Source organism: Psammomys obesus, unplaced genomic scaffold (genome assembly GCF_907164565.1).
Source record: "Psammomys obesus unplaced genomic scaffold, mPsaObe1.curated_primary_1811, whole genome shotgun sequence".
NCBI classification, from domain to species: domain Eukaryota; kingdom Metazoa; phylum Chordata; class Mammalia; order Rodentia; family Muridae; genus Psammomys; species Psammomys obesus.
This window is the reverse complement of record NW_026596057.1, coordinates 19,301,875-19,325,965: the sequence shown is the minus strand read 5'-3', so window position 1 is coordinate 19,325,965 and position 24,091 is coordinate 19,301,875. Positions and strand designations below refer to the sequence as shown.

The 24,091-nt window shown below is 40.9% G+C and overlaps 1 protein-coding gene across 1 annotated transcript; it reads left to right on the top strand.

Annotated features, from left to right (window-relative positions):
• The first annotated feature begins 4,952 nt into the window (after window positions 1-4,952).
• On the top strand, window positions 4,953-12,625 carry Ptgs2 (prostaglandin-endoperoxide synthase 2). The gene is made up of 10 exons (XM_055624514.1): window positions 4,953-5,112; window positions 5,718-5,834; window positions 5,963-6,106; window positions 6,719-6,862; window positions 7,393-7,574; window positions 8,323-8,406; window positions 8,514-8,760; window positions 8,901-9,187; window positions 9,583-9,730; window positions 9,976-12,625. Exons 1-10 carry the CDS (start codon window positions 5,061-5,063, stop codon window positions 10,383-10,385), a joined length of 1,815 nt encoding a protein of 604 aa, XP_055480489.1. The 5' UTR covers window positions 4,953-5,060; the 3' UTR covers window positions 10,386-12,625.
• The last annotated feature ends 11,466 nt before the right edge of the window (window positions 12,626-24,091 follow it).

The following is a 24,091-nucleotide window of genomic DNA, read 5'->3' as shown; positions in this document are numbered from 1 at the left end:
TTTGGACAAACTGTCTGCAGTTGAATCAAGCTAGACAAGCATTTTCTAGCCCAGTGGCTAGCTTGTCATATATGAAGCAAACTCCATATGGAGGTGCTTTGATGCTCTTTGAAGCAAAATAGGGGTACTACCAGGAGCAAACCTGCCCCATTGTCACAAAAGCCTTAAATTAATAAAATATCTTTAAATACCATATTCTGTAGATCTTTGAGGTTTTGAAGACCATCTTTGTATCTATATTATATTTGAATTGTTTGTTTATAACTATTTATTATATGTTTAATATAAGAGACATATTTTTGTAATTAACTAAAATAGTATTCAACATGACCAAGAATTTGATTGACTGACTATTAACTTGTAGTTCTTAATTATCCCAAACAGTTTGTGATAATCGCTTTTAAAAAGACTAAAACACATTGCAGTTTTAAAGCTAGGGTCAGATAGAAGAGGAGGAGGACCTCCCCTACAGAGAACTAGGGAAAGGGCAGAGGGGAAGAAGAGGAAGGGTGGGTGAGACTGGAGGAGATGAGGGCGGGGCAACTGCAGGGATACAAAATGAATACATTGTAATAAATAAAGATATAAATAAAATTACATTAAAAATAAAAAAGAATTACATTTGTACAATACCTTAAAAAGAGTTAATACATGGTATGTTGTAACCAAAATATAACCTTAATTTGATATCAGTATACAAATATCTATATCAATGTAACCAAATATAACCTTAATTTTATATCAATATACAAATATACAAATATCTATATCAATGTAACCAAACATATAACCTTAATTTTGTATTAATATCAAAGATCTATAACGATGTAACCAAATATAATCTTAACTTTGTATCAATATACAAAGATCTATAAAAAGAGATTCTACCCTTTTTCCTATTATTCCTATATTATTTCTATATCCCTCTTTTTTTCAACCCTCTTCTCTCTACATAAGAAGCATAGAGAAAGAAAAAGAAAGAGAGAAATTCCTCAGTCTAACCTCCTATATCTTGTTTCCTCCCTAATCAAGACCATTAACAACTTGTAACTAATCCCCCTAAATGACAATAGACATTCACCTCCCATAAACAACCAAGAAACCACTCACCCTGCTTCTTGCTGAAATACAGAGAAATTATCTTAAATCTATAATTACACAGTTATTAGAGGCACATAAAGAAGAGACAAACAAAAAATAGAGGCACATAAAGAAGAAATGAAGAACAACAACAAAAAATAGAGACCATCACAGACAGACAAGAATCCACATTCACACAGATGAAGGAAAGGGTGAAAGACAGGAAGCAATTTTAAAAGAATGATACCACATTCTGAAGAAGTAGAAGACAAGGAACAGACAGGAACCTTCCACAGGAGTCCTCTGAAAGACTCTACCTTTCAGGGTATCAAAGGAGATACTGAGACTCATAGTCAAACTTTGGACAGAGTGCAGGAAAACTTATGGAAGAAGAGGGACATAGAAAGACCGGAGGGGACAAGGAGACCAACAGAGTCAAAAAAAAAAAACTGGACCCAGGGGGTCCTGCAGAGACCAATGCTCCAACCAAGGACCATGCATGCAGAAGACCTAGACCCCCTACTCAGAGGAAGCCCATAGGCTGTTAGGTTTCCAAGTGGGTTCCCTAGTAAGGAGAGCAGGGGCTGTCTCTGACATGACCTTGGTGTCAGGCTCTTTGATCACCTCCCCCTGAGGGGTACAGCCTTGCCAGGCCACAGACGAAGATGATGCAACCAGCCCTGATGAGACTGGATAGGCTAAGGTCAGACAGAATGGGAAGAGGTCCTACCTTATCAGTGGGGTAGGGAAAGGGCATAGGGGGAGAAGATGGAGGGGGCTACGCCAGGACACAAAGTGAATAAATTGTAATAAACAAATTTTAAAAAAGAAAAAAATTCCTTCCTGCTGACTTGAAACATAATTTCTTTTTAGGAGACCCAAGAATTTGGGTAAATGGTCAAGTCTTAAGAAAGCTAGCTGTTCATTTGCAGTTGGGTCTCTATTTGCTGTGGAAAAGGCAGGCTTAAATGAAGTCCTGACCAGAACAGTCTGTGAGACTAGATCATCTTAGCTAGACATTTTGAAGTTGTCCTGGATGCAAATTTTTAAGGAAACAGCTGTTGAGGCAATCTGTGGGCCTGGATCATCTGGGATACTTGTCTTGTCTTCTTTGGTATCTGGTCCTTTTTCTTCAGATGTTTCATTTATCCACTGGCATCCAGATTCCTTAGTTGGATACTTAAGTTCTCCTGGAAAGATAAAAGCAAAACCCTGTCCCAACCCTAACTCTGGGGGTAGGGGGGTTTCCTTTGTGGGGCAGATTATATCTTTCATAGGGCAAAATGGTTTTTGGCAATAGAAAATATATTATCTCTCAACTGAAATAAAAAAATTGAAAATTTGAAACCAAATATACCTTTAGGTATATTTATTTTTAGATCACAAAAGACATTCACTTTTAATTTCAGCCTGCCTTTTAAATTTAATTCACTGTAAATTTAAATCCTGTATGCCTGCCTCTGCCTCCCAAATGTTGGTATTCAAGGTGTGAACCATCACCATGCTGTTCATTTTAAGTCTAGAATTTAGAGAAAACCTGACTTATAGAGTTCCGCCTGTCTCTGCTAGGATTAAAAGCATGGGTATCACCTCCCTGCTCAAATATTTTATTTTAGCTCCAAATTACTCCAACTCTTAGATATTTAGAAAACAAGCGTGAACTGTAGTAACCCAACATGCAAGAGACAGAGATGAGCAAATCTCTGAGGCCAGCCTGGTCTACAGATTGAGTTCTATGATGGCCAGAGCTACACAGAGAAACCCTGTCTTGAAAAACAAACACACAAAAAATTTCATTTCTTTCCAGTACATACATAAAATTTATATATAATATAAACACTGCATGTGTGCTTATATAAGAACATATAAAACTAGAAGTAAAATCTACTGAAAAATCTACCTAGCATCTTGGGGAGGGGGGGTTTCTGAAAATTCAAGTAGCAGAAGACAGCAGTAAAATGCAACAGAGTGCTCTCAAAGATATTAATATGTTACCTTTTTTTCTTTTGGGGGGTTTCTCCAAAACATTTGGACACTAACAAAGTATATTTTGAACAATGGACACATCCACTGTTCTTTTTTCCCCCTTTGTCATAATCTCTTCTCAAACATCAGAATACACTTCTCAATGTAGTAGGTATACAACTAATATCAGAAGAGGATGGGGCACTCAAGGCCAATTCAAGACTACGCTGTAAGATTTGAGTATACAGCCAAGAGTTAAGAGTATGGATTTTTATATGCTTCCTACCTGATGTTAGTATATTAGTTTATTAGATAATAAACTCACAGTTCAAGCACATTCAATCCACTCATTTAAAATAAAACAGAAAACAAGAACTATTTACAGAAGTTACCAAAAAGGAAACAGTCTGCACATTTAGCTGAAATTTCACACAGGAATCACTGAAAAAAAAAATTGGGAGTGCCATAGATGGAATGATTAAACATGACTAGAACAAAGGCCCTGGGTGACATGGAATTTTAGTCACTATGTCTCATGTAGAATCAAATTAGCATGCTCATGAAGCAAACAGTTAAAAAAAAATTCCATGATTTTTTTTATTCTTGTTTTTTGCACGACTTCCATGTATTACGGTGTTTGGTATAGTTTCCTAAGTGTTGCTTCTCATGTTTCTGTTTCCCCGTCGTTTTATTTTTCTCTCCTTATATTTGTTTTGTTTTGAGCAGGGGTCTTGCTATTGCCCAGCGCTCCTCAAACCATTTTCCTGGCTTAATTTTCCTGAGAATATAGCTTAATTTCAGATTGTGTCATCTTTTTCTCCATTCATGCTAAGGCTGTCAGTTTAATTGACTGTTTAGTTGCCTCACTTTCTTATTTTGCTCGTTTTTCACTATTCCAGCCTCACATGCCCCTGCCAAACACAGCAGAATGACATTCAAAGCTGTCAAAAATTACCTTTCGATGCAATTACTTTCTTATCAAACAATGTTCCAGAACGAAGTAAGCTTTTTAAAGTTAGCCAGAGTAAGGCCAGTTACGGAAAAAAAAGTATTATCTTTTTATTCATCGCCATAATACACCTTCTTGAAAAGAGGGACACAAAAGGTTAAAAAAAAAAAAAAAGTACATTTGAAAAACAGAATTCTTTTTAGAGCTATTCACTATGTACTGTGAAAAGATTTGCTGACCGAAATGATACTATGTAAGAACAGGGAGGGGAAAAAAATACTTTAAAGCAATGCCTTGGGCACTTAGCATTCCGATGAAGCAGAGCTCAGCATCTGTCTCTAAGAAGTGAGGGTGCCTGGGGCTGATGGGACTGCAGACCTTAGGACTGGGGTCTTTACTGTGAGAGAATTCACGCTAACTCCACCGGTACAGATGTGGTCCCTGACGTCAGCCCTCTCATTTCATTAAACACGAAATAAATTTAAATAAAACGGTAGCTGTGCGCGCGCTCCGAACAGCACGCTCGTCCGATTGCGCCCCAGTTGGGGGCGGGCGCGGGGATTCCCTGCGTTGGGACCTCGGATCCCCGGAGGGGAAGCTGTGACATCGCGCTCCTCGGACCTCATCTGGAGCGCAGGACCGAAAGGAAGCCAGGGACCCCAAAAAGAACCAGCGTGGACGCGGGCACAGTGGACCGGCAGGGCTGCGGGAGAGTGGCGCAGTTCCGTGGCACCACCTGCGGCCGCCGAGCTTTCCCGGCTTTCCTGGTCTCCCGATGCGTGGGTCGGGCCTTGCACAACTCGTTGACTGAGATGGATGAAGCTGTTGGGGGTTGGGGGAAAGACCGGGCGGAAAGAGAGCGTCATCCCACCAACGTCACGTTGTGGGTGGGTGAGGGGAACCTCACAGACTTAAAAGCAAGGTTCTCCCCCGTTAGCAGTCAGTTGTCAAACTGCGAGCGGAGAGCTTCAGGAATATCAAGAGTCTGCCCAGGAAGACTTCAGCGCTGCGTCCCGCCAGCTCCGCCGCCACCGTCACCGCCACCGCTGCCGCCGCCACCTCCGCGATGCTAGTCCGAGCTGTGCTGCTCTGCGTCGCCCTGGCGCTCTGCCGTGCAGGTGAGTGACCCCACGCCCCAAGGCGCCCGCAGCGCTCCTCTGGCTCACACTCTCCGCAGTGCTGCTGCTGCGCAGGGGCAAAGAATCTGGACCACCTGAGTCCGCGGGGACTGCAAGGATGGCCAGGGTTTTGCCACCGCCTCTCAGGTTAGGGGCCAATTATGCAACGGAGCAGAGAGCCACTCTCACTTGCTAAAAACCAATAGCCATAATAGTTTGCAGGTTGCCATTAAAGCAAGACAGTTGCTGATCAATACTTGTGAAGTGCATGTCTGTGGATGACTGAATAGGAGTGATTGCTTTAAATACCTGCCGGGGTTTTTTCTGCCCACAGGAAAGTCCGGAATACAGTTTTTTTAAAAAAGCTATTCAAAATGTTAAAAGTGACTGTTTTACTGTGATTTTTTTCTTTACACTGAATTTTGACAAATATACAAGATCGATCCATTTTAATTTCTAAAGTGCAACTTAAAAATTCTCATCTGAACATCTGAGAAGTTACTGTGATAATGTTAGATAATGTGAGCTATGAAGTTAAGCAGCCTCTACAGCCAAGAGTGACTGACAAGCAATCTTATTATTATTATTATTATTTTTTAATGTAGCAAATCCTTGCTGTTCCAACCCATGTCAAAACCGCGGCGAATGTATGAGCGTAGGATTTGACCAGTATAAATGTGATTGTACCCGGACAGGATTCTACGGTGAAAACTGTACCATACGTAAGTTGTTCTTGGGGTTTCTTCCTTTGAAATGGGGCCACATACAGTTAACCATCAGTTTGTAGATTTGTGTTCCGTGTGGAAAGGGGCGCCTACTCAGTTCCCCCTCCTGCTTCCTCTCCCTCCAGCTGAGTTTCTGACAAGGATCAAATTGCTGCTGAAACCCACCCCAAACACAGTACACTACATCCTGACCCACTTCAAGGGAGTCTGGAACATTGTGAATAACATTCCCTTCCTGCGAAATTCAATCATGAGATATGTGTTGACATGTAAGTAATAACCTCCCTTGTTTCCAGTAGCCTCCGACAAAAATGTGCTCTAGAAACTCAACCCCAATGAATAGTCCCAACCTTCCCAAAATGGCTTGAAATATACCTAATCTATTCCCCCCCCAAAAAAAAAATGTCTAAAATACTATCATGTGAGCCACTAGTCTGGATTCTATTGATGACCCCCGACCTTTATTCCTGTGGAGGAAGCGTGGTTCCCTTGCTTATTGAATACACATGGCTCACAGAATTGTTATGAACACACAGCACCCTTTAAAACAAATGGTTGATTGGGGCTTGGGTCAGAAGGGGAAATAACGCTCTATAGTTCTAAGTGAGGGCCATGCCTGACTGTATCGGTCATCAGATACGGAATAGGGAGGGGGTGGTATCTGAAAAATCAAGCCTACTGGAGCATAACGTCCTCTGTGGGTCTGAAGCTTTCTTGAAGATGCATTTTCAGTTGCCCTTGAAAGGGTCATCATCGTAAAGCAGGGTATCTTGGTCTGAATTAAATCCAACCTCTGTGTTTTCCACATTGCACAACGGTAATTGTCATTCACTTGTGTTTTCATACAAGGGCCAATAATTTTTTTTTCCTTAAAATTTCAGCCAGATCACATTTGATTGACAGTCCACCAACTTACAATGTGCACTATGGTTACAAGAACTGGGAAGCCTTCTCCAACCTCTCCTACTATACCAGGGTCCTTCCTCCAGTAGCCAATGACTGCCCAACTCCCATGGGTGTGAAAGGTGAGTGCACGGAGAGGTAGCAGTTGGACTGAGGGCTGGATGTGCATCTAGAAAACTTGACCTCAGACTGCCTTTTATTTAAAACTGTAGTGGTTTTGGCTTTACCATGGTTGTCCAGAGAGGCTTTTTAACAGTGTAAATCTATTCCATAAAAACAGCTCTTCATTTTGATATGATGTCTTAATTTTATTGTACTGTGCTAAATAGAATTGACGTTAGTTAAAGTTGATTAAAACTATTCCATAAATTGTTCCCCCAATATCTTAGAACTTGAATATGTAGTCTGGGTGAGATAACTCATTGCTGGTAAATCTGTAAGGCGAAGGTTCACCCATATGCTCAAGGCCAGAGAGCCAGTGTCAGCCCGGCTTAGGGTACAAGCACGACACTGTGCCTCAAAGCAAAGCAATGTTATTGACGTTGTGATCCTCTTTGAGACGATGTTATAAGTAACGAATGAATTAGACAGTACTCTGTTTGCTTGAACAAGTATGTGAATGGATTTTTACCTCAAGGTTCTGGTGTTTTAGGAAATAAGGAGCTTCCTGACTCAAAAGAAGTTGTAGAAAAAGTTCTTCTAAGGAGAAAGTTCATCCCTGATCCCCAAGGCACAAACATGATGTTTGCATTCTTTGCCCAGCATTTCACCCATCAGTTTTTCAAGACAGATCAGAAGCGAGGACCTGGGTTCACCAGAGGACTGGGCCATGGAGTAAGTGGGCTTCACTCAGCATTCAAGCAAATCCTTAGGAAATGCCGACATCTCGCCAGGCCAAACAAATCACACCCATTTTTCTTTGCTTTGTGCAAATGTCATGTCTACTAAAATCATAATAGAGTGTTCCACTTCCATTTACTAGTTTAGTAAAAATAAACAGACACATAAAAGTATTTAATGTAATTTTTCTTACATTTTAAGTTTAAAGTTTTGGTATATGGAAATGCTATATCTTCCAGCATAAATTATTAATTATTGTTAGCATTGGGAAGTGAACCTTAGGGCTTTGTGCTTTCAGACAATGGACTCTGCCATTGAAGCAGAGGCCCTGCCCTCCATAAAAAAAAAAAAAAAAAAGTACCCTGATCATGCTGCTTTAAATACTATAAAAATATCTATCACGGTTCTAATGAGTCACATGGCATACTTAATATAAGATACTAATATCACTGACATAAAAAGATATGCAGGTTTGTAGCTCCGGTAGACAACTTATTGTAGAATAAGTTTGTGGCCAGGAAAGAATCCTTTGTCGGACTTGGGATAACTCCGTGTTACGAACACTTGCTTTTGCAGCCTAAGCTCCCAGCACCTGCATCTTAGTGCACAGCTATAGCTCCAATCAGTTCTAGGAGATTTGATGCCTTCATACATATAAAAAAATAAAATTAAAAATTTTTAAAAATTAATAACAAATGATAGTAAGATATCAGTAAATTGAAATTTCTCCATAATTTTCTAGGTGGACTTAAATCACATTTACGGTGAAACTCTAGACAGACAACATAAACTGCGTCTTTTCAAGGATGGAAAACTGAAATATCAGGTACTTTCCCGTACATTTTAGGACTTCTCACCTGCTGTTTAGACTTAGGTTTTAACACCGTTAGTTGTGCGCGCGTTTAACTCTGTTATTATTGCTGTGTGGTTCAGCTCATCGATGGAGAGGTGTACCCTCCCACAGTGAGAGACACCCAGGCCGAGATGATCTACCCGCCCCACATCCCCGAGCACCTGCGGTTCGCTGTGGGCCAGGAAGTCTTCGGCCTGGTGCCGGGTCTGATGATGTATGCTACTATCTGGCTGCGGGAGCACAACCGAGTGTGCGACGTGCTCAAGCAGGAGCACCCCGAGTGGGAGGACGAGCGGTTGTTCCAGACCAGCAGGCTCATTCTGATAGGTGAGCAGTGGAAACGTGTGGGGCCATCTCCCCGAGGAAAGGTCCTTGACTCTCTCCCGTGAACAGCGAGAGGGAACGCGGCTGGCCGCTTACCCACGGTGAGTCAGGAAGGGGAATAAACGCTCTGTGTCGCACCACAGGAGAGACCATCAAGATTGTGATTGAAGACTACGTGCAGCACCTGAGCGGGTACCACTTCAAACTCAAGTTTGACCCGGAGCTGCTTTTCAGCCAGCAGTTCCAGTATCAGAACCGCATCGCCGCCGAATTCAACACGCTCTATCACTGGCACCCTCTGCTGCCCGACACCTTTCACATCCAGGAGGAGGAGTACAGCTTCAAACAGTTCCTCTACAACAACTCCATCCTCCTGGAGCATGGGCTCGCGCGGTTCGTCGAGTCGTTCACCAGACAGATTGCTGGTCGGGTAAGCACCGTTCCTGAAAAGCAACAGCAGCGGGCTGGTCAGTAGCTTCAGGACTTCTGTCAGAAAGATAGGGTTTTTTTTTCCTTTTACTAAAAGAAGGCCCAGATGACCTACTGGTTCTTGAAACGTGAAGACTGGAAGGTTTTCGAAAGGCTCTGGTTTTAGTCTACAATTACCAAGCAAATAATGACACATGTCTATCTTAAAACTAGTATTTTAAAAAGCTTTCGGTCATCTGATAGATTACAAAAGTATACATTCAGACTTTTGTCTCTCAGCTTATTTTTTTCTGATCGTAAAAAGACAAGTTGGTTACAGACTAGAGGTGATGAGGTCAAGACGGAAGGCCACAGCCACATCCCTAAGAATCTCATGGCGTTACTCACTTCCCTCAGGTCGCCGGGGGTAGGAACGTTCCAGTCGCAGTACAGGCGGTGGCAAAGGCCTCCATTGACCAGAGCAGAGAGATGAAATACCAGTCTCTCAATGAATACCGCAAACGTTTCTCCTTGAAGCCTTACACATCATTTGAAGAACTTACAGGTGAGAGATGGTTTCTGAAATTTCAAAAGGGATCAGGGATTAAATGGGAGAGGGGAGAGCAAATTTAGTGACGGGATGAACTATCTTCCTCTTCTGATAACAGAAAAGGACTAAGCTGACCGAGAGAGAGAGGAGAGGGAATGACAGCGGGCTAGTGAGCAGGGGAAACCTGCACTCAGCGCCCAGAACTGTTTTCACTTTTCTCTGTTTGACACGTCTGTATCTCTATCTTCTTCACCTTCCAGGAGAGAAGGAAATGGCCACCGAGCTGAAAGCCCTCTACGGTGACATCGATGCCATGGAGCTGTACCCTGCCCTGCTGGTGGAAAAGCCTCGTCCAGACGCCATCTTCGGGGAGACCATGGTAGAACTTGGAGCACCATTCTCCTTGAAAGGACTTATGGGTAATCCCATCTGCTCTCCTCAGTACTGGAAGCCAAGCACGTTTGGAGGAGAAGCAGGTTTTAAGATCATCAACACTGCCTCAATTCAGTCTCTCATCTGCAATAATGTGAAGGGCTGTCCCTTCACTTCATTCAGCGTGCAGGCTCCACAGCCTACCAAAACAGCCACCATCAACGCGAGTGCCTCCCACTCCAGACTAGATGACATCAACCCTACAGTGCTGATCAAAAGACGTTCAACTGAGCTGTAGAAGTCTATTATGGATCGTATTTATTTATTTATGTGAACAATTTAATTTAATTATTTAATATTTATACTGAATGCCTTTCTCACTTAACATCTTCTATAACAGAAGGCAATGTTCCGGAACAATGTTACATTTGTGAAGATTCATGTGTTTGTCCTTTAAATATATGATGCCCTCAAGTGAAAGGGGGGGGGAATGGCTTTCATTCTTCTGCATAAGCCAGTGGGAAAAAAATGAATTTTGATTACTTGAATTTCAGCTCATGGCATATTTTAATAAGAACAAAGAAAAGATGTTTGAATACTTAAATGCTGTTACAAGATGAAAAATGCTGCAAGTATCTAAACTGTTGATTATTACTGTCTTCCTTACTACATTAGGAGCAGCTTAATGTGGAATTTTAAAGTAATTTTGCATGTCTTTATCTCATCAAACAAGATGGTTCAGTTTTAAATGAACATTTAAGGCACATACTGCCAATGATTTTGTTTTCTAAAACAATCTTGAAACAATTAATTTGAATTTTCTAAATTCAGAGTTTGAATCACTTTTGAAAGTTCTTACTTTCTTAAGCTGGCAGTCTTGTGCCCAGACCAATATAACTAGTAGAAATCATATTGTGATTGATGATTAAAACACTAGGCCAGAGATTTTCTTTTCTCAGTAATAGTGAAATGCTCATTACCATGACAATTAGACCTTCCTTGTAAGTCAGAATGCCCATGTAGGAAGGTGGTGGAACCCTCGTGTTCTATCTTAAAGTATAAGTATGGTCTTTAAGGAGTTTGTTTGTGAGTAGTAGCCAGCAAAATCTATTGCAACAAAAGATTCTACAAGTAGAATAACCAAGAACAAAGAAGGGTTTCAAGTGGAAGATCACATTTGGGGTTAAACTTCTGAAGGACACTTTCTGATCCTTGTGTGATGCTGGCCTGGTACTCAGCAGGTTTTTTTTCTATGAGGTTAATGACTTTCCAAGATGGACTTAAAACGGTGCAATGTGTGGGTCCAGCATGCTGCATCTCTCATTTGCTTTTCCTGTAGTCATTTACTATGAGAAACTGCAGTTTTTTGTTTTGTGTTTTTTTTTTCTGATTTTTTTAAAACTGTTTTCCAGGTTTTTAATGCCAAATATTCTCTCTTTAAACCTCTGTTAATATTTTCTCTACTTGAAGTTTTACATTCAGGAAAACCTCAGCTCAGGACTATTATGTAGCTCCCCTTTGGGGGAATAAATTTATTGTAGGCAAAAGGCAGAAATTTCTACCTATAATTAATTATACAGAAAGCCCCTACCAAGATGCTAGAAATATAGGGGGGTGTTGACAAGAGAGTTAAGTTCTTGTTCTGAAGAACAAGAACTTATTAAAACTTATTTGTTTCTTATTAAAAACAAAGTCAGTTAATGGGTAGCTCTGGGTAATAGGAATAAATATAAAACAATAATGATGATCGTTTTCTGCATCTTATTATCAGCTGAGGTACTGTATATTACTTAATTTATTGAGTATAATTGTGTCTTTTATGACTTTTATTGTTGTTGTAAACTATGTTTAAGCCTGTAAGTGTTGTTTTTGCAGTTATGTCAGAATCAATGTGCCTTTTATGATTACCTCTTTGAATTACTGTGTAAATAATCAAACAAAATGATGAGATGCCTTTAAAAAATTTTGTATGGTATATTGAGAAGTTTAGACTTAGAATTGAGACCTTTGGAATTTACCCATAAAGCAGACTACAGAGAACATTGTCTCACCTAAACATGTTATAAAGACTGTCACTTAGATATTTTGAAGTCCCTGTAGGTGCTTTATTAATTAGCTAAAACTTAATTTACTAAGAAAATGTATTCAAAGCGCTATAGGCATTAGAACTTATAAATCAAGAATGGATTACAGATAATATTATACTTATGATATTTATGTAAATAACTGACAGTGTCTTATGATGAGAAAGCAGAAATTTATTTCATTACAAAGAAATTATAAAACATTTCAAAGATTATGTGCTTTAAAAGTTTAAGATGGAAAAATAATCAACTTCAGAAAAAATTGTATGAAATTTTTAATGTCATTGTTTTTTTTTTTTCTTTAAACAAGCCAGCTTGAATATCAACCTGTTGACAGAACCTAGAAATACAGGTTAGGTGTGTGACTGTTACGGCGCCTTAAAGAAATGTGTATTTAAGTTAATTTATACAAAGAAGAAGTCTTAAAACAAATGCTTGTTTATTTTTATACTATTTAATAATTGAGAACTTCTGAAAATAAATTTTAAGTGTTCCTTTATACGTTTGCATGGCACTGAAATCTCTGAATTGTTATCCTTAAACCACTGTCTTGTGTACTTTCATAACCATGATATGGGTGAAATATGCCTTTACTGTCAGACTAATTGCCCAGTGTTTAGGAGGCCTGGAATTCCTCTTCATGCAAATGAAGCATTCCCAGCACCTCAGCCCCAGGCAATGATGTACACTCACCCCCAAAACCTCTACCCACTCCCCAAGGTCTATATAGCCCTTGTTCACCTGCAATAAGGAGAGCTGTTTCACTGAAAACAGCCTGCAGAGAAGGCTGTTTCTCCCACACTCACATCAATGGAGATCCTGCCAAACCCTGGCTAAACATCACTTACTCCAAGTCTCCCATCCAGTACACAATGGAGCCTGGATACTCCAAGGGAAAAGCAGGCCTGGGGCAGCACCATCCTCTCAGCTCCTTCCTCCCCTTATATCTAACTTAGATTCCACAGTCACTCTCCATCTGTTCGCTCTCCTGTACTTTTCTGTTCCACATAATTGCACCAAGTTGCTTATTTTCAGCCACTCTTCTAACGACTATTTTCTTTCTTCCTGCTTTTTTTTTTTTTTAATGTAGGGTCTCACTGTACAGTCTTGGTTGGCATGCAGCTCTCTAAGTAGATCACACTAGTCTCTCACAGAGATCTACCTGCCTCTATATCTGAATATTGGCACCAAAGGCTTGCACCACCATGACCAGCGACATGTTTCTTTTTATGTTGTTTGCCTTGTTATTTTTCAAAATAGGGTCTCACATTGTGGGTTTCATATTGTAACCCAGGCTGACCACCATCTCATGGCAATCCCACCTCAACTTTTGGCATTATAGGTATGAGCTCCAGTGCCTGGCTAACATTTTCTTATCTGGCTGTTTAGTAGCATTCAACCCAAGGGCCTGTCTTTATTGTCCACACACACACACACATACACACCACCGTGGCACCCGAGTTTGCTGTACTCCCAGTCTTTCTCCTTTGCACAGAGTACCCCTGTTCCTCCACTGTATCTATAAGTTGGCATACCATAATATCATTCATGTTAATTTCGTCAAACTCTTAAATTCAGACAGTAATCACTCCCAGGTTTATATTTCCAATACTAACTTTTACTCAGCAACTGACAACCACTCACTCAAATTTACAAATATAATCGTTTCTTTTCCACCTCTACCTAAACAATACGTGCACTATACAGGCTAAAGAATAATTCTAAAGGTTATTAGAGAATTATCATCTTCTAGCTTTAAGCAAAAGCTTTTTCTTGTCTCCCATACCTGCTCAAACAGCAAACTTGTTGATATCTTTCTATAGACAAATTAGAACTCTGTCCACTTGCTCCCCAACCCCATCAGTATCAACCTAGCCAGTGCAACGGACTCTTAGTGGATAAAATCTCTCTTCTCTCCTACCTTTTGTCCCAAACATTCTTCTGATGGTCGTGAGAGTATGTCTTTTAAATATTAATCTAATCTTGGTTCTCTTGTGTCTACAATTTTCCAGTGACTTCTTATGATACAATGAGTAGAAGCCTCTTATCCTATCCTAACCTCAACCATTTATCCCCTGCGTACATATATTTTAGCTTTTCTGCTTTGCTTCCCTTACTTGTCATAGTTCATTTTATATTGTTGCGACAGAATGCTTGAGCCTGAGTAATTTGCTCATGGCTCTGGAAGCTAGGAAGTCCAAACTTACAGAGTTTCTGGTAGAGTGCTCTGTTCCATGTGAGTCAACTGATGCAGGAAAAATGAGCAAACAGGCTCATGCAAAGGCAAACAGGCTGGGGAAAGAGGAGAGCCATGGCTATGTCTTGCCAATTCATGGTGCAGTGAGGGAATATATTAATCCCTTCTTAATGGTAGAGCCTCTATGATCCAGAAACCTCTGAAGTGCCCAGCCACTTTGTGAAAATGCTTTTAGCCAATTATATTTCAGCATGAGTTTAGGTGGCAAGCCACAGGCACACCCATGTTTCCTTCTTGTGATATATTATCAATAATTTCCAAGATAATTTTCAAAAAATCTTTAGATCTTTTTTCTAAAGATTTTCACATGTCTCTGCCTTCTCATCATTCCACCTCAGCTCGAATTTCCCCTCCTCAGAAAAGCTTCCTCTAACCACCCAAATTAAAAAAACTTCTTGGATTATACTTCTCAAGCTACTTGATGTTTTTCATAGCATTCATTGCAATCTTAGCTGATACAATTATGTTTAGTGTGTTTTCTGTCTTCCTATTCTAGACATTAATGCCCATGAAAAAATAAAAAACTTTGAGTTATTCGTATTTATTATACACTAAATATATTTAAAAGTCATTAAAAACTTGTGTACTGGTTCTTGACATAGTAACATCTTTGCAAGCTGAGATACCCTCTCTGAAAAGGTCTGCCATTTTCTTCTATAACAAAAAAAATGCATTAACATGATATATTTATTTCTGACTAACATGTTAAAGTGGTAAAATCTGAGTAAGCTCTGTGGGCTATGCCAACATCAGTTTCTTGGGTTTGATACTGTACTATAAATATGTCGGTATTCAGGGAGGTGTGGAATTCAGTTACTCTTTCCTCACTTCTTTGCAACTTTCTGTGAAGGCATAGTTTTTAGTTTTGCTTTGCTTTGCTTTTCAAAATTTTAAGTGGGTTGTTGGTTGGTTGGTTGAGACAGTGTTTTGGTATAGCCCTGGTTTGTCTGGTATTCATTGTCTGGTATTCATAGCTCAGGCTGGCCTCCGATTCACAGAAATCGCACTGCCTCAAGCTCTCCCTCCTGAGTAGAGGGATTATCACCATGTCCACTTCTATTTTGGGGAGGAGTGTTTATTTATTTATTCTTAAATTTTTATTTTAATTATTTTTGTTTATGTGTTTGTGTGTGTGTCTGTGTAATGAATGCCGAGGCCATAAGCTTTGGCTTGTTCCCCCACTAGCTCATAACTTATTTGACCCATTTATTCTATTCTATGTGTGATACACGGCTGGTTACTTCCTGGTTTCATGAGTCTATCTCCCTCAGAGTCTGGAGCGAATCTTCCGGCCTCTCACTCTATCCCAGAGTTCATCTCTTGGTGACAGAACTCTCACCTCCTTCTTTCCTGCCTCACCTAATGGGCCATCAGCTTTTTACTGAGTGGTGATGCTTCCATACAGTACACAGGAGATTCTCTCTACAATGCAAAGAAGTTACTCAGGCCCTCTGGGAGAGCAGCAAGCACTCTTAAACCACTGAATTGAGCACTCTTGACCATCTTCCCATTTACTAATTTTTTAAAATTTATATGTTTGAGTGCTTTGCTCACACATGTGCCTTTGTACCACATGCATGCCTGATGCCTAGAGAGGATTGAAGAGTGTAGTGGATCCCCTACGACTATAGGTACTGGCAGCTGTGAGCCACCATATGGATGCTGAGGATGAATCCAGGCCCCCTGGATTCTTAAACACTGAGTCATTTCTCTCGCCTCTCTTTTTGGTTGGCTTTGTTTTGTTGTGAGGCAGGGTGCTGGCCTGTAACCCTCTATGTAGATCAGGTTGGGCTCTAATTTGCTCTATTCTTCCTGCCTCTGCTTAAAAGCACTGGCATTAGACGCATGTACCACCAATATAAAAAGGATTTTTTCCTAATACTTATTTTTAATATTTTTTTAATTATATGTATATGTGTTTTTGTCCACATGAGTGCAGGTGCCCAGGGAATCCAGAGGTGTCAGATTCTCTGAAGCTTGAGTTACAGGCAGTTGTGGGCTGCCTATTGTGGGTGCTGAGAACTGAGTTCTGGTCCTTTTAGGAGAAGTACATGCTTTTAATCACTGAGCCATCTCTCTAGCCATGAAGAGTTTTCTGCTTTGTTTTTGTTTGACTGAGTAAGATTTAGCATGTGTGTGCGCGCTTGTGTGTGCAGTTACCCTCAGAAGCTAGCCATATGGTATTGGAATCGGGCTCTGACCTCCAATCTTCATGAGCAGCAAGCACTCTTAACTACTGAGTCACTTTTTCAGCCCAGTGAAGCTTTTAATTAAAGAAAAAAAAATGTTTTAAATAATGATTTTTTTTTCACCCTGCAAAGCAATTCAAATACTGAGAATTTCTGTTTCTTCTTCCTCCTCTCTCTCCTCTTCCTCTTTCTTTTTGGAGCAGGATCTCGGGGATCACAGGCTGGCCTCAATCCCCTCTGTAGCCAGGATCTTCTGGACACTCTAATGTATGTGTCTTCATCTCCTGTGGGCTGGGATTATAGCCACGTGCCACCCTGACTGGCGTGCCGAGTGCTGAGAGCCTGGTTCTTGGTGTGTTCCTGGCAAGCATTCCACCATCTGAGCTGTATTGCCCAACACCATCTTCTCCCTTTTAAGTCAGCACACACAGCACCGGGTCTCCTTACATCACTTTCACACATACGTGTCATCACGCTTTATTTTAACTCATGCTCTCCTATGCTTCCTTCTTCCACCTCTATCCATCCTTTCCTCTTCCTAGTCCTTTGCTCTCCCTGTAGCTGTGCTTTCTCTTGCTTTCATGTCCCGCAGATCCACTGACCAGCCCCCTCCCCCTTGCTCCCATCTGGCCCTCCTTAAAGATCTTTTCCTCCCTCTTCTGGATACACGGACTTCTGCAGAATTTAGCAGTCAAAGGCTAAAGATAAAGGAAAAGAAAAGAGCTTAAGATGAATAGTAAAATTCCTGTAAATCACTCTGCCATTTAAGCTAAGAAGTAAGAATCACAAAGAAAGACCTACCCCTCATTAAAATCAATCAGAATTCAAAAGAAAATCAGATTGGTTTTTGCTATACTTAACGTGACTGTCTTAATTTTTGTATTAAATTTTGCAATTTGCATTAATTTTTTTGTATTTGCATTTGATTTTTTTAAGTTTTCATTTGGTCTCTCTCTCTCTCTCTCTCTCTCTGTGTGTGTGTGTGTGTGTGTGTGTGTGTGTGTGTGTGTGTGTGTGTAAAACTTGCCAGAGTTGATTCTCTTTCCCGTTCTACCATGTGGGTTCTAGAAATTGGATTCAGGTTGTCAGACTTGTGCCCTTATCACTGTCATAGGATAAGGCTTTATTGCTGTGAAGGGACACCATGACCACGGCAATTCGTATAAAGGAAAACATTTTGTTGGAATTGGCTTCCGTTCAGAAGTTTAGTCCATTTTCATCACAGCAGGAAGCGTGGCAGAGGCACTGGCAGACACCAGGAGAAGGAGCAGATGGTAGACAGGAAGCAGAGGTAGCATTAAGACAGAGACACTAGGCCTAGATTGAACATTTGAAATTCCAAAGCCTGACCACAGTGACATACTTCCTCCAACGAGACCTTACTTGCTCCAACAAGGCCACGTGTCCTAATAGCGCCACTCCCTATGTGCCTATGGGGGCCGTTTTCGTTCAAACCACCACACCAGCTGAGCCATCTTACCAGCTCTTGCGGTTTGTCAGAGGCTTTTGTGAGTAGACAGCACGGGCCATCCTGGAACTCACTGTGTAGCCCAGCGCTATGGGGCCTTCAACTCAAGGCAATTCTTCTGCCTCATCCTCCCAAGCGCTCAGCTTGCAGTTGCCAGCAATCCTTTAAGCAAAAGCAAAACTCATGGCAGAGTCCCATGTACATTTGCTGTCAAAAACAAATGCCCAACTTACAGAGAAGAAGCCCAATCCTCAGGAAGAACCCAAGAAACAGATCATTATTTCACAAAATTCAGAACACAGAACAAGCCACCTTCCGTTCACACAGCAGTTGATTTCTTTCGTAGAAAGCACCCCATGTTATGGGGCCCTCAGCCTCCACCACCACCTGGCTACCTCCGGGCCTCCCATCACATGGCCTCTGCGGGGAGGGAGTTCCCTTGCTTTTCAGGTTCCCTATTGTTCTTGGGCAGCGACGTGGTGGCACTATTGCGTGACTTTCCCCTGGCGATCAACCGAACCTGTGTTCATGATGTCATTCACAATCCCAGGGCGGGGGACACTGTGCACGCTCCTCAGGGAGTGTCTTGCACTGACTTAGTATTCTGAAAGAAGCTAAGAAAAGGGGCCAAAGCTCTCGAAGCAGGAAAAAAAAAAAAAAAAAAAAAAGGTGGTGATGATGCATGGAGCAAGAATGTTCCTTTCGCCCACACCCTGAAACCTTCCCTTTAAAATGCAAAATTTCTCTAACATTATCATGCTATATTTTATGCAGACTTGATTTATCTGTATGAAGTAATACTCTCATTGCAGAGATTTTGAAACGCTCCTTAATTTGGAGGAAACCCTGCTTGAAAGAGAGAGCATGAACAATCCGGTCCAGGGCACGTGCTGCCAGCGGAGGCAGGAGGCTGCTGTTTTGTTTTGTATTTTTTAAGGCCAGCCTGGACTCTGAGTTAAAAAACAAAGTGTACTTTGTATAAAATCTCCAACTTGGGAGAGCTTCAAACAGGATAAACTGACATGGAGTTTTTTTTTTTTTTTTAATTCTCTTCATTCACCTGCAAAATGATATATGCCATATTTATTCTTAAAATGAATTTACATAAGTAGGCTAATTTACAGCAGAACTTGTATTTATGGTTAGCAGTTTGGGGTGCTGCTTGAAATCACGAGAAAGGCACAGAAATTATGAAACAATTATGGGCCTAGGCCAATTCCAACACTATAAATCAAGTGGATTCCCTATGCTAACACTCAAATTCTCAAGGCATGGCAGTGCACTGGACACCCGGCGCTGGAGAGCTTCACTTGGGCAGCGTTTGCCCTGGTTTGCCCTGGCTCTACCCATTTCCAGCATCGTGGCAAATAAAACCCCGCATTCCTCACATTTAAAAGCTAAACTAGGGATTGGGGATATAGCTCGGTTGGTGGTGTGCTCGGTTGGTGGTGTCCTCAGTGTAGCCTGAAACCTGCTGTGGCAGCGCGGATCTGTAATCCAAGACTGCTTCCTGGAGTGGGAGGATCTGAGGTCAAAGGTCATCCTCAGCTACAAAGCTCATTCAAGGGTATGGGGTATGAAATGAGTAAGTTTTTTTGTTTTTTTGTTTTTTCTGTGACTTGGAAAATGATTCTTGTTTCACAAGTACAGACAACTTTTAAAAAAATCTTTACCTCAACTTCCTAAGTGAATTAAATGCTTGTCTAGTAATTGATCACACTAAAAAAAAAGTTAAATCAAAACGAAAGTAGAGTACAAATAGTGACTGCAATCCCAAGGGCTTTTGTTCAGTTAAAAGTAGCTGTTAACACCTCTTTTTTTTTTTTCTTTTTTCTTTTTTTTTTTTTTTGCTTCAAACTATAACTCAAGACAAATTGACAATTTTTAAAAATACGATTTTGTACATGTGCCTTTATCACCTACAGAGCCAATCTCATAGGCTTCTCTTTTTTTTTTTTTTTTTTTTTGCTGTTGTTGTTTGGGTTTTGAGACAGAATGTCTTTATGTGGCCCTTGGCTTTCCTTGACTTTGTCGAGAATTTTCTCCCTGGGTTGGCATTACAGGAGTGAGCCACAACACTCCACCTTACGTTACAGGCTACTAGACTCTGCTAAAAGGTGTTTATCTAGACAACCAATTCACATATCCTCGTGGAACCTCATCCAGTGACCTTTTAACTACTCTCCGCATTATGACGCTAAGGCAGGGGATTCTCCAGCATTGGCAGGCAATCGGCAGTCAAAGGGAAAAGAGAACTGTGCACACACAAATATTAGGAATGCTGCAGAAAGAGTTTTCAACCGAGAAGCCACTAAAATATGATTTACTGCAAATCTTCACGTCACCTAAAAGGTTTCAGTAAAAATATGTGAAAGGAAGGGAAAATCCGAATTATCTCTAGCTTTGCTCTGCTGCTGATGGTGGTAGCTTTGGGGAGATTTTGTTTTGTCTTCGTCTTTTCTATTGCTGCCTTTGTTTCTTTGTTTTGTTTGTATGATTTGAGACAAGACACACACGGATGTTAGTGTACAGACAATACAGCTGTCCTGCCGTCAGGGTCGTATTGCTTACATCCTCACCTGGAGCACCTGTTGGCCTCAGGTGCACCAGGTGTGCGGTGGGGGGGGCCTAGAAGGACTGCCCTCCCCACCCTACCCCTCCCTTCCCTCTGTCCCAGCTTCTCTCTCTTCCTGCTATTTCTTTCTCCCTTTCCCTCTCTGCCCTCATGGCTCACTCACTGTCTCTATCCCTTCCCCAGCACCCTTCACCCTGTCCCCACAATAGACTTTCTTTATACCAGATCTGTTTCATGGAGTGTAATTTCTGGGGGGGGAGGGGGTTATACCTTGGCATTTGCGCCATGATGCCCGCCCACCACCTCATTATACAACAATGGAATCTTGGCCTCCCCGTCTCTACCATCCAAGCGCTGACATCACAGGCCTGTCCTACCAAATGGAGCTATCGTTCTGTCTTCATTTGTTTTTATTTTATAAGGTTTGGAGTGTTGTCGTTATATAGACAGGATGCTTACATCCTACTAAAATTCATGTGTACATTGTGATCTGTGTCGTGATTATTTGGAGATGGGGCATCCAAGAGGTAACTGACTCTAGAAAGAACTGCTTGGTTCAGTCCCTGTCCCTACACTTTGTTCTCCTCCAACCCCTCCGCCTTTCACCAAACACCCAGAGAGAAGAGGTGATGAGAACACAGAGGGAGATCAGGTATTTGATCATTCTGGGGAGAGAGACTGAAAATAGACGGACCTCTGCTTTCCTGCACCGGAAATCCTTGGTACTCAGCACACAGCACACCTGGGCCGTCTAGCTCCAGAGCCTTTTACTGTTTCTTACTGTTCTGCAGTCCCTACTGTCCTGTTACTCAGAAACAGTGTCCTCCTGGTGCTGCCATCATGGATCCCCCCCTCTTACTGTTCTTTTACCACAAGAAAGACCTGCACTTGGCTGGGCCAAAGAAGATAGCTTAGGGAAGAAGGTAGCATCATTTCAAATGCCTTTCATGGTATTGCTGTCACACAGTATTCTAAATACAGTCATGTGAGTCACTGTGATTTGTCTGAAAAAAAAAATTGTTTTTTCCAGAAAATGTATGAACAAGATAAAATGAATAAGTTTTTAAAATATCTTTTTTTTGGAATGATTTTTTTTCTAGGTAAATCGATAGGCATCTTAAAATTCCTTTTTTTCAGCAGATGCTGATGCATGCCTTAAATCTTAGCGCTTGGACGGGAGTATTTGCATGCTGGACTGGCAAAAATCAAGCACGTGAGCCTTCTGGAGGCAGACCACTGGTGTTTGCACGGCTGACGAATGGGTGTATCCGTGGTTTGGGCAAAGCCCAAGGGATTTTGCCCCGAGGCTGCTTATTAATGCTATACTGCCTTCCTCCACTTGTCTCATACACCTGGCATAATGCCATTGAGCATATATAGACTCTCACTTCCTATAGCATAATATTATCCCTCCATAGGTGACACTTTCTCTGTTGGGAAGATTTCCTACAGATGATTTTATAATTCCTAATAATGATTCCTGAATTGATTCAAGTAATACAGAAACAAAAAAAATAAAAAATAAAAATAAAAGGTTAGCTATATAAGACAGACACCTTAGAAAAACCTCGACATAAAAACGTATTCTTTGACATAATGCACATGTGAAATAAGGAAAAGATAAAACTTCTATTTTGAACTCATAATGAGCATATAGATAAAACCACTTCCTTAAACATACAATAAACAAAGCATCTAGTTAGATAAGGTTCTAATGAAAGAACTTACAATCAATAGTTCTACTATAACTCACTTCTAATGTAACAATTGTATCTATTCTTGAATGAGGTAATGTTTCTTACACACAAAACCTATGTCTCAGAAGGTATAACACCCAGGATGAAAATAAAGTTGTTGTTAGTTGATTGGTTCGTCTGATGTGTATGCTTATATGTATGACTGGCTGATTGTACGTCTGAGTAAATATGCACATATGTACAAATGTGTAAATATCTGTGTATATCAATGATGTGCATGTATGACAGGTGCCCCCTTGAATGTGTGTATAAACGTGTACCTATCTGCATGTCTGGTTGTTTGTTTGTATGTGTGTATAACTAACACTATAAAATGTGTGGGAATGCACGATTCTCCTTCTCTCACTCTCTCACTGGCTCAGGAAGAGTTAATAAGCCTCTGAGCTCATGCAGGTGCTCTGCTGATTATCCTTGAGTAAAAGGCCCAAAAGTATTTTGCTAGTGTACATAATTAAGTCGTAAACCCCCAGAAAAGGTCTACAGAGTAACTTATCCAGCAGACGCTGCCTGCATCTCCTCCGTCTTCCCCCGTCCACGTCAAAGCTGGACTTTGACAGAAAGCAGAAGCAGGCAGATCTCTGTGAGTTCCGGGATATCCAGGGCTACAAAAATCCCCTTTTCTCTGCATTGTGAGATAGTACACATACTTTGTCTACACATAATACAGATATATATATACGTAATTTGTCTGCTTTTCTGAGAGCAGTAGTAAGCTCAAGTGTATGTGTGTGCTCTAGCTATGTTCTATAGTCACTGAATCACTTGAGCTAAAACCTCTCTCACACACAGAGAGATAGAGAAAGAAAGGAGAGAGAGAGAGAGAGAGAGAGAGAGTCATACTGTAGCCCATGATGGCCTGGAACTGGAAATCCTCCTCTTTAGCCTCCCAAGTATTGAAATTATAAATGGGAACTATTACTGTCAATACTTGTTTTGTTTTGTTTTGTTTTGTTTTGTTTTGTTTAGAGACAGAGTATATGATAGCCCTGACTGTCCTGGAACTCACTATATAGATCAGAATACCCTCAAACTTGTAGAGATTGCCTATTTCTGACTCCTGAGTGCTAGGATTAAAGGCATGTGCCACCGTGCCTGATAACTCTTTTGTTTTTGTTTTCTTATACATAAGACATTTATGAATTCATGATATATATTTGCATAAAAGAATATAACTTTCATAATAATAATTGTAAATATTCATAAATATGTAGATTATATAAAGTGTTCTCTAGTTAAACTTTGAAGATCATAAAAGGAGCTTGGCATGGCAGTATATTTGTTTGTTTGGTTGCTTGGTTTTTTGTTTTTTGTTTTTTTCCTTGAGATAGAGTTTCTCTGTGTAGCCATAGTTGTCTCATTATGTAGACCAGGCTGGCCTCCAAATCACAGAGGACCGCCTGCCTCTGCCTTCTAAACTCTGGGATTAAAGGCGTGCACCAGCACTGTCTGGCTCATGCTGGCTTGTTTTTGTAAGCCCAGCATTCAGGACGCTGAAGCAGGACCTCCCCAGGTTCTGCCTGGCCAGGGCTGTACACCTGTTATCAGCTCCTTGTTTATTGGAAGAATGAACAAAATGTTAACTATGGACAAATACAAAAGTTTACTTAAAAATTTGGGGCGGAATGTTTTTACTTTAACACAGTACCATGAAACAAGATCAGCTTCCCAGGATTC

Bases quoted from the DNA above. Each gene is read 5' to 3' on its own strand.
- Ptgs2 (XM_055624514.1), top strand. From the start codon at position 5,061: ATGCTAGTCCGAGCTGTGCTGCTCTGCGTCGCCCTGGCGCTCTGCCGT. The intron at 7,575-8,322 runs GTAAGTGGGCTT...ATAATTTTCTAG, and splicing joins CCAGAGGACTGGGCCATGGA to GTGGACTTAAATCACATTTA. The intron at 9,188-9,582 runs GTAAGCACCGTT...CACTTCCCTCAG, and splicing joins CCAGACAGATTGCTGGTCGG to GTCGCCGGGGGTAGGAACGT.